The 10031-nt window shown below is 50.7% G+C and overlaps 1 protein-coding gene and 1 long non-coding RNA gene across 2 annotated transcripts in view; both read right to left on the reverse strand.

Moving 5' to 3' along the window:
• LOC112995093 (uncharacterized) overlaps nucleotides 1-4938 on the reverse strand; it is a 30156-nt gene extending 25218 nt beyond the window's left edge. The window contains exon 1 of the long non-coding RNA XR_010385357.1: nucleotides 4817-4938. This is a non-coding gene — a long non-coding RNA (uncharacterized LOC112995093). The remainder of the gene's footprint in view (nucleotides 1-4816) is intronic.
• Nucleotides 4939-7493: 2555 nt separating this feature from the next.
• On the reverse strand, nucleotides 7494-9885 carry HOXC4 (homeobox C4). The gene is made up of 2 exons (XM_064498481.1): nucleotides 9128-9885; nucleotides 7494-8622 (listed from the first exon to the last, which is right to left on the reverse strand). Exons 1-2 carry the CDS (start codon nucleotides 9669-9671, stop codon nucleotides 8282-8284), a joined length of 885 nt encoding a protein of 294 aa, XP_064354551.1. The 5' UTR covers nucleotides 9672-9885; the 3' UTR covers nucleotides 7494-8281.
• Nucleotides 9886-10031: the final 146 nt, after the last annotated feature.

The raw sequence follows: 10031 nt of genomic DNA on the forward strand, positions 1-10031 counted from the left end.
GTCTCCGCAAACGCCGGTAGCCATTAGTGATAAATGCCCCGCAGATCGCTAATAAATATTTCTAATAATTAAAGATGCTCGTTGAAGTGCTGAAGTGTCTTTTAACCCCAACGCGTAAAATATTTAAGCACGTGGCAGCCTCGAAGGTATCTCCCTCCGCACACACACCCCGGCCAGGCTTTAAAGCGAACATATAAATATTGTTATCAGGAGCAAACTTGCTAGATACAGCGCAGATAAAGGCCCGTCCCGGCTTTTTTTCCAGCTAAATAAAGCTTTTTTTTTTTTTTCCCTGCTGAAATGTAGCATCTGTCCCTTAGGAAGATAAGTTTCAAGACGGCGGGGTGGAAAAAAAGTTAAAAGAGAAGGAAAAAAAATAAAAGGAGAAGAAAGAGGCCAGCGAGTCAAAGCGCCTTTGAGAGCGGGGGTAATAAACCCATTCCCCGGCTGCAATTAAAATTCCCCCCGACACCGGTAACATCCCTGCTCGTCTGCGGCGAGCACTCCTGCAAGCCCGAGCCCATTTTGGGGCCAGAAACGGGAAATGCGGAGGCTGAGCCGCTCCCTCTCCCGCGGAGCCCGGGGCTTGGCGGCGACCCGCGAAGAAATTCCCACCTATTTGCTCCCCTCCCGAAATTCAGCTCCTGAAACACCCTGAAGACCTGGCTTCGTCCTCCCAAATTTGCCTTGGAGGGGGGAGAAATCCGCGCGTTCATTAAATCTCTCCGCGCCAGGCTGCAACGCGCGCAGGAGCCGTGTTTTAAGGGGTTTATTTATTCTGCGGCAGATTAAACCCGTCTTTCCAGCATTGCACGTTTTTAGGTCTAGCTCAGCTATAATAAAAAAAAATAAAACGCGGGATTAAATCACGCTTCGACCCCCCCCTGCATCGCCCCCGGCTGAGCATCGCCCTCCCGCTCCCCGGCCCAGGACTCGGCCGCACAACCCACCCACCCACCCCCCCCCCCGACTCCAGGGCTGGTGCCCAACCAGCAAATGAACCTGCCGGCAGCTTTTTTTTGGCCACCCCAAGCCCAGACTCGGAGTCCGGCCTTGCAAAAGCCCCTTTTGTCCTGCTGTCCAAAGCCGGGGTCGTGACCCAGCTAATGCAGAGCCAACCTGGACGTAAACACTTTGTGGGCTCTTCTTTAAATATTTAGAGGCACTTGGAGGAACCTGCCACGGGGTTTGGGGGTGGGAGGGCTGCAGAGAGTCCAGACTTGTCTTTTTTTATTATTATCTTGCCTCCCCCTTTGCAAAAACACCCACATTCCCCCCCCCAGCACCTTCGCTCGCCCTCCAAAAATGAATCCGAGCACGGAAAATAAAATAGGGAGCGTTCAGGGATGGCTACAAACGGGGGGTTATTTCCACGCTGGAGGTCTGGGGGGGCTTTAGGCGAAAATAAACCAGCTTGGAGGCACTTAATTAAAAAAATAAATTAAAAAAGGCGTTGTGGGTGTTAATGCTGCCTGGATACCCGCGTGTGCCGGTGCGTACCTGCGCCGTGCACACGGACACGCGTGGACACCCCCGTTTTTCTTTCTGGCGGCGGGGAGCTGCCTGCGTTTGGGGCTGCGCGTGGCTGCAATTGCCCCTATGAAAACGGGGGATAATTGCAAATCGTAATTAGCAACGTGTCTCGTCGGGGTTTTTTTTGTGCCCTGTTCGCTCGACGGTGCCTATAAATAAAGCCGGGCGGGCGGATGGCTGGGCATGGCTAAATGTGCCCTCGCACATATATATTTAAGGCAAAAGTACCCACTTAAAGAGGAATATATGTATTTTGGGAAGCTGCGCCCATCTAAACCCGCAAGCAAACGCATCCGAGCATTCCCGACTCTCCTAGTTTTCTTCCCAGGGAGGGGACAGTTGGGCGCACGCACATTTCATCTGCCAGTTTATCCATAAAAAAAAAAAAAAAGAAAAAAAATGGGGGGAAAAAACACAAGAGAAGCGACCTGAATTCCCGAATCGCAAACCACTTCCAGCTTGTTTAAGTTCCTGATTGCATAATCAGGGAATTAATTGGAAGTAAATGCAGAGCAGCTCCTAAGGAGAGGACGGAGAGGGCTGCAGCTGGCTCGGGGGTGAAGGTGGGTTGCAGCAACCTCATCCTTCCCGAGGAAAAGCCTCGCGGAAGGAGCTGCTGGGGATGCCCTGCAATAAATTAGCTCTCGTTTCCCACGTTGGAGTATGCGCCTTTTCGGTGCTAAAATCGGTATTTTATGGTCGCAGGGGGGTATTTGTTATGGGCTGCTTTTTTATTATTATTATTTGAAACTCCGCTCGCTGCCTGTCGGGGTATTCCGCTCTGTTTCTCACCGAAATAAAATAAAATTCAATTAAAAAATGACGGGTTTTGCCAAGGAAAAGGTTCATTTGCCTCTTTCTGCTGCGTTTTGCCCTTCGTCTGCTCCTTGCAGGGAGGCAGCGCCCGGAGCAGCCCGGGCCGGGAGGAGCCCCCGGAGAAACTGGGGCTCCTTCCTGAGTGACAGCTGTCAAAAAAGGCCACCAGCCCCCCAAATTTGCCGGGGGAAGAGACAAAACCAGCTGAAGTTTGCAGGGAGCCCTTGGCCAAAAGCCTCCTCGCAGCCCGGCGCCTTGCGCTTTTCCCGGGCTGCTCCCGGGCTGCGGGAGCCGCTTCCTCTTCCTCGGAGGAAGGGCGAAATATCCAACGGTGTCATCGGGGCAGCGCGGCGACAACCTCCTCGAAAAGAGGGCAAAAATACGTATATAATATTTTTATATATATTTACATGTATAAACCTCAAGAGATCCGCAGGACGGGGGAAGGGTGAAGCTACTGGAGTATTTTTAGTGCAACAGTTCCAATATCTGCTAAAGGATCTGGACCAAAGGTTTAAGCGAGAGAGGGAGGAAAAAACAACTTTCCTTTGGGGGTAGAAAGCTAAATATTGGTGCTGAAGCAGTCCCACCTCTCCCCTTCGCTGCATCCCAGCAAATCCATTACATGGCTGGGGAAATTATACGATACATATGTTGGACTGGAGAGCAAGGAAAATGTTAATTACGACATGGGAGGAAAAGTTAATCATTTACAAAGCAGTATTTAATTCCCTCCACAGAAAGGGATGATTTATTTATTTACCTCTTACTTATTTTGCTCACTCCAGAAGCCTGGAGCTTGTCCCATGCACATCTATTTTCCAGAAGGAAAAAAAAAACATTCAGGAAAATAAAAAAATAACACCACCCTTTTTTTTTCCCCCTCGAAAAAGAAAAGAATCCGGCTGCACTGAAACAAACCCACAAACAAGCAGGAAGAGGTGATATGTGAAAACTGCGAACAGCATCAGCATACCGGCTGCTGGCTGCTTCGGGAGGAAACACGAGTCTTCCCCTAAAAACCCGAAATGTTTAGTTTGGTACCTTGCCCATCAAAATTAATCACAGCGACAGATTAGGAAGTGCATAAAAGTATATCTCTGGCTAATGATATACGCGACCACAATAAATAAAAGTTACACGTTGGAGGTGCTGTCAGGGCTGTGGCGAACCAGTAACTCACTCATTTAACCCCGAGTGCGTGTTTGCCTTTTAATTACAATTAACGCGGCGGATGATTTCTTTTTTTTTTTTTTTTACCCCCCCCCCAACTCCGAGGGGCTGGACGAGATTGCTGGAAAGCCCTGTAATGCTATTTGAACTGCAAGCTAAGCCACGCCACTTATGCAGGAGAGCCCGGGGGCAAAAAGGGGTGAGAATAATGTATCTACACCGAAAAAAAAAAGAAAAAAAGAAAAGAACAAAAAAAAAGTTCTCATAAAACTGAAAGCCACTTAGTTGAAGCTGTTGAGGGCCCTTGTCCGGCTGGAGTTATCTCCTCAAAGCATCTCTGGAGCTGTTGTTTTTTTTTTTTAACAGGCAATACAGGAAGCTCATTTTCTCCGTCTCCTGCTCTAAATTTAAGAGGGGTTACCCTCCCTCGCAGGCTCTGTATACAAAGACTTCCTCACGCTTTTTTATTGCTGGTTAAACCCTTCCTAAAGCGACTCTCCAGCCCTCTTAAAGACCGAGTCCCTAGCGAAGTTGGCTTAAAAAAAAAAAAAAAAAAAGAGAAAAAAAACCCAACTGCCAAAGCAACCGGGAAAACTTTATCAGGCAACTTCCAAACAAATCGGACTCGAAAAACATAAAAGCAACAAAAAGAAAATCACGCACACCAAAACTGACCTCGGCTGTTAATCTGAGCCTCGAGAAACATGTTGTTGCTGGGGGTTTTATAGCCCAATAATCAAAGTCGAGCGAATTATCCGAGCAGCGAACAATGCGGCGCCCAGCGAGGGGGGGGAGCAGCCTGGCCCCGGAGCCAGAGCTATAGGTGCCAGGGCGAGAGCTGGGGCATATAGCCCAGGGATGAGCAAGCCCTCAGCCCTCGGGGGGACTATTTGATCGTTAAAACACTCGTTTATCCCTCCATCCATCCCTCCATCCCTCCATCCATCCCTCCATCCACCCATCCACCTACCTGCCTATTTATCCACCTACTTATCTACCTATATATCTACCCACCTATGTATATACCTACCTACCTAGCAGCCCACCCACCTTATCTGCCTTTCTACCTTTCGCTAGAGAAAATCTGGGCTGTTTTGCATCGTTGCCCGCAGCCAAAGCCCCCCCCTCGCCCCTCGCCCCCGCCTCCGGCGTCCTGCTCTCCTGGTTTTCTGCCTCCCGCTCGTATTTGCATCCTGGTTTTAATCCCCGGGCTGCAAACTTTTTTTGGAAGGGGGCTCGGTTTGCGTTGATTTGGGGGGTTTTGGGGTTTTTTTGGGCAGTGCGGGTTACTTACGTGGCTGGGAGCGCTGGGGGCGATGCTGGGGCCGGCCGGGAGGGCGAGAAGCTCCGGAGGAAAAAGAGGGAGAGAAGTTTGGCCTCCACTTCGCCCTTCTCTCCTTTTTTTTTTTTTTCCCCTTTTTTTCCTCCCCGGCTTATTTTTGGTGGGCGAGCACAAGGCGATAACACGCATCTGCCCCCATCTCCCCCCCCCCTTTTTTTTTTTTCCTCGTCCCTTTTATGACTATGGTCAAAACCTACAAAGAGGCGAAACAGCGATGGTGCCTCTAAATCTGTGTCGGCGGACACAGAGGGTACACGCTGGAGAGCGGGCGGGTCAGGAGGGCTCCGGGGTCAGCTTGCTCGCCTCCAAAGGAGCTGCTGGCCGAGAAAAGTTGGCCTCTGCATGAACCCGCTTTTGCCTTTACCCCAACTTCAAAAAAGTTGCTTGGAGCCGCGCTCCGCGGAGGCGTCGAGAGGCTGGGAAAGAGCCCGCGGAGCTGGGAGCAGCCCAAATTTATTATTATTACCGTTATCATCATCGTCATTATTATTATCATCATCATTATTATTATTATTATTTATTTTTTCCTTTTTTCCCCCCTTCTTCTTCCCCCTCCCTATCTAACGCCTTCGTAATCCGCCGTCCCTAAACCGGACTTGTGTCATGGCCAAGTCTAAAGGCTGAGCGAGAATAAGGCTCGGGAATGATCATAAAGTAGCGGAGAGGTGGGGAGAATTGGGGGGAAAAAGGGGGAAAAAAGTTGCCCCCCCCCGGGGGGGCGCTCGGTCCCGCGTCCCCCCTCTGCGCGACACCCAAGGGAGCCGCCACCGACACGGGTCCCATCCCCTGCCACCCCCCACCCCGAGGCGGGGGGTGCACCCACTTTGTGTCCCCCCCAGCACACACACACACACCAAAAAATGCATTTCCACCCCCTCCTCAAAAAAAACCCTTCGAGACCCGCCAAAAGAAGGGGGAAAAAAATCCAACTTTAGGCGGTGTTGCTTCCTCCCCATCCTCCTCCTCCTCCTGCAGCCTGCAGAAGTGCAAATGCCCAGCCCCCCCCCGGGAGGATATTTTGGATATTCAGGAGCTTGCGTGGCTCGGAGGCCCCAGCTCAACTTTTTGGGGCTGCTGTGGCCTCTGGGCTGGGGGAAAATTTGATTTTTTTTCAGTATTTTCTCGGCTGTTTTCCTACTTTCTGCCGCTTTAAACCTCCCTCTCCGCCTTCCCAGGCCAGCCTGGCTTTCTGCTCCGCTTCCCTGCCTATAAGGGAGGATATTAAAACCAGCCCGAAAGCCACGGGATGGGCCGAGCCTTGGGTGGTGGCTGCTGAATGCCTTTTTATTTCATTTTATTTATTTTTATTTTTTTTTCCCCAGGGCTGCGTGCGATTTGGCTTCCCCTGGCCGAGACGTGCGGGCTGGGAGGCGACTGGAAAAGGCAAAAAAATCCCAACTGGCTCCTAACACACAGCTCGGCGGAGGAAACGCTTAAAGAGGACTGATGCCTATAGGCCCCGTCTATACGTTTGATCTCGCCAGCCTCGCCCTTATATTAGTATCACGAAGCAGGATGTGGGGGAAAAAAAGCCCATGAGCTCTACACAAACTCCCCGGGATAAATTATACCCCCTTCTCCCTTTTAAAGATCCGCGTCCCCAGCGCTCACAAAGGGGTTGGAGACCGTGATTTGGTTAATGGCAGCTTAAATCGATTTTTGAGCGAGAGAAGGGGGGGAGAAATAAATAAAAATACATATGAGTGAAAAGCCTCTTCTTCCCTAACTGCTTTTTTTTTGCTTTTTTGGGGTTTTTTTTTAAGGACTCTGCTCTCACCTAGCAAAAGCACCAGGGTTTGGGATGCCTTGAAGCAGGCCCAGCTCTGCCTCGCCTGCGCCAGGGCTTTGGAGCAAGAGACCTGCAGCAAAGTTCCCCAAAACCCAAGGCCTACGAGGAAAAAAAAAGGGGGTGCACAACCCCCCCAGGCACCCGGAGCTGCTCCCCTTCCCTGCACCCCCAGGCAACCCCACACCCCCCTGCACCGAGCCTGGGGGGGGGGGGGGGGCAGCTTCCTTCCCCAAATCCCCCCACCGCTGCCAATTTGCATGCTTCCCCCGAAGGCCAAGCGCGGTGAATTACTGTTATCAGCATTATCGCTACCATTATTATCATTATTGTGATTATTATTCTTTAACAGCCTCTGCGAAATTACACACGCCCTCTTGGCTTTTATGGGCAACCCTGACCCGCGCCACGACAGCAAAACACAAATAATAATAAACACCAGGAAAGTTCAGCGGGGGGAGAAGGGGTTAAAACAGGCAATTTCCCGCCGCACGGAAAGCAAAAAAAATAAATAAAAATAATAAAGAGGCACGAAAGACGCTAATCCCAATCCACAGCACTGCTCTTGTCCGAAAACCGGATTTCTTCCCTATTTTTTCCCTCCTTCCCCCCCAGTATTTACAGGGTTGGGAGGGTCTGAGATTTAAAGTCACTGGCCACGTCGTGATGTCATAAAATCTGGAGTTCAGAGTTATCTTTATGTTTGTTTAAACTTAACTTAAAGCTCGTGCGCATGGGGTTCACTACGCATCGTCCCAGGATTTTATCCTTATCCTTATTGCTATTATTTGGGGCGGGTTCGGAGGGGAAGGTGAGGATCAAATAAGTCACCAGACATGAAAGTAAAACTAATTCACACTGACTGGTTTATTGAACACTGGGACTTTCACATACACACTAAAACTCTTTATTGCAAGTTTACAATGATCATGTAAAATCAGTCCAAAAACACAAATAACCACGACAAAAAAACCTAGCTACTGACTTTTTTTAAACCTTCTTCTGCTTTTTTTTTTTAAATATGCCACTCTTTCTCTCTCTCTCTCTCTCTCTTTTCTTCTCAATTTTTCAGCAAAGACTCGTCCACCCTTGTGTGCTGTCTCGTATCTGGTTTTGTTCTTTTCTGGTTAAACCGTGATTTTTTTAGCTTTTTCTCGCGTTTCTACAAAAGAACTTCCGAGCTCCTTCCATCATTGTGCATTTGTAATGCAGCGGGGGGAAAAAAATACCTACATTCGCTTTTTGCTTCGGTTGCCAATATTATCAGCATTTCTTCATTAAATTCATCGAACAGAACAGTCACCTCTTCCGCCCCCCCCACCCTGCCCTCCCCCGCTCCTGCCTCCCCCCCCTTTAAAAAATAAATAAAACCCTGAAATGGCGTAAAAAAACCTGCAGGTACAGACACCTGGCCTCATGCTATCTGACATGCATCTAAAGCCTGCGGTCTTGCGGAGACCCATTGTTTTTTATACGCACGGGAAATAATAATAATAATAATAATAATAATAATAATTAAAAAAAAACAGGAGGGAAGGAGAAGGGAGGGGGGAAAAGAACCAAAATATATATATATATATATTAGATTCTATAAATAATCCAGAGTCATTCGTGTGCGGGTGTGCGGGTGTCTATAACCTGGTGATATCCTCCGTGCGCGGGTCCTGCGCGGCGGCGGAGGGCAGCTCCTCGCCCGCGGCCGCGCTCGACGGGGCGGCGGGGGCCGCGGCGGCGGCGGCCGAGCGCACTTTGGTGTTGGGCAGCCTGTGGTCTTTTTTCCACTTCATGCGCCTGTTCTGAAACCAGATTTTGATCTGCCTCTCGGAGAGGCAGAGCGAGTGGGCGATCTCGATGCGCCGCCGCCGGGTCAGGTACCTGTTATAGTGAAACTCCTTCTCCAATTCCAAAACCTGCTGCCTCGTGTAAGCTGTCCGGGAGCGCTTGGGTTCGCCTCCATTGTAATTGGGATTCACTGGGGGGAAAAAAAACAAAAAAAAAAAAAAAAAAGGAGGAAAAAACCCAGCCAAAATTAGCATGAATAGAAGAGGGAGAGCGAGACAGCAGAGAGAGAGCTGGAGCAGCTGAGAGGAAAAAGTAATAGGCTAAATAGGTAATAAAGAACTTTGGGCAGCTCAAGAGTTTCTATTCTAATAGGAAGGGGTTTCCCTGGCTCAAAAGACTGAATTATTTATGCACCCCTTACAAAGCTTTCGGAGTTTCACACATACATAACAGAACGAGCCACATGGCTAAGGCTGCCCACAGTAGCTCGGCTATAAAATTTATGGTGGGTGTAATTACCCATTCGGAGTCGTAAATCCAGTTCAATTGTGCTAACCCAAAGACTCTCATGGAAGGGAAGGAAATAAAAAAAAGAGAGAGAGAGAGGAGAGGCAGAGAGAGAGCACGGGGTGGAAGGCAAAAAAAAAAAAACACCAGCGAGCAGCGCGACGGAGAGGAAAATAAAAGTTGCATACCAGTACTGACGTGGATTTTTTTCATCCAGGGATAGACTACGGGCTGCTTGGCAGCCGTGCCGTGAGGATGCTCGGGGGCTGGCTGGCCGCAGGCTGCAGGGGCCGGGGCGGGAGTGGTGGCGGAGGTGGAGAGCGCGGCCGGCTCGCAGAGCTGCTGCGCTTTCTCTGGGAGGTGTCGGCCGCCCGCAGCCGGCCCGGGTCCCCTTTGGTGCGCGGCCGCGTTGCCGGCGGCTTGGATACTGGCACAGCTGTACTGGCGGTCGGGGAAGGAGGGTCGTGGCACGGGGTACAGCTCTTGATGGTGGTGCGGATAGCTGGACTCCCTTGTCCGGCTATAATATTCCGGACTGTGGTCGGGGATGTAATTATTTTGCGAATATTCCTCGCATGGAGGAAATTTCGGATCGATGTAGTTAGAGTCCATCAAATAAGAGCTCATGATCATTAATTTCTGGAGTGGAAAATAATTTTTCTCGCTTTGTCGTTTTTCTGCTCCATAAAGCCCTCCTACTAGCTGGCGACCCCGTAAAGTTAGTTTCACCATGTGACTCCCGCGGCCAATCACACCCGCCAGCCCAGTCCCCGGATAAGGAACCAAAAGCTCGTGGAAACCGTACCCGAATTGTGCTGCCGAGGGACCCCCGTGTGGCCCCCCCCCCCCCGGGGGGGGGGTCCGTCCCCCAGCGGGGGTTGCCGCCCGACGCCCCTCACCGTGGCCTCGGGGCTTCAGCCGGGAACAATGAGGGGCAACACCCGCCCCCCCCCCCATGGTGTCAGTGGGGGGTGAGAGGGCGCCGGGCATCATCCCCCCCCCCCCGCCTCCAGCGAGGGGATGAGCTGGGGGCACTGAGGGCCCCCCCCGAGTGTGAGTGTGAGTGTGAGTGTGAGTGTGAGTGTGAGCGGG

This window comes from Dromaius novaehollandiae, chromosome 28 (assembly GCF_036370855.1).
Source record: "Dromaius novaehollandiae isolate bDroNov1 chromosome 28, bDroNov1.hap1, whole genome shotgun sequence".
Taxonomy (NCBI): domain Eukaryota; kingdom Metazoa; phylum Chordata; class Aves; order Casuariiformes; family Dromaiidae; genus Dromaius; species Dromaius novaehollandiae.

Bases quoted from the DNA above. Each gene is read 5' to 3' on its own strand.
- HOXC4 (XM_064498481.1), bottom strand. From the start codon at position 9,671: ATGGTGAAACTAACTTTACGGGGTCGCCAGCTAGTAGGAGGGCTTTAT. The intron at 8,623-9,127 runs GTATGCAACTTT...TTTTCCCCCCAG, and splicing joins AAAAATCCACGTCAGTACTG to TGAATCCCAATTACAATGGA.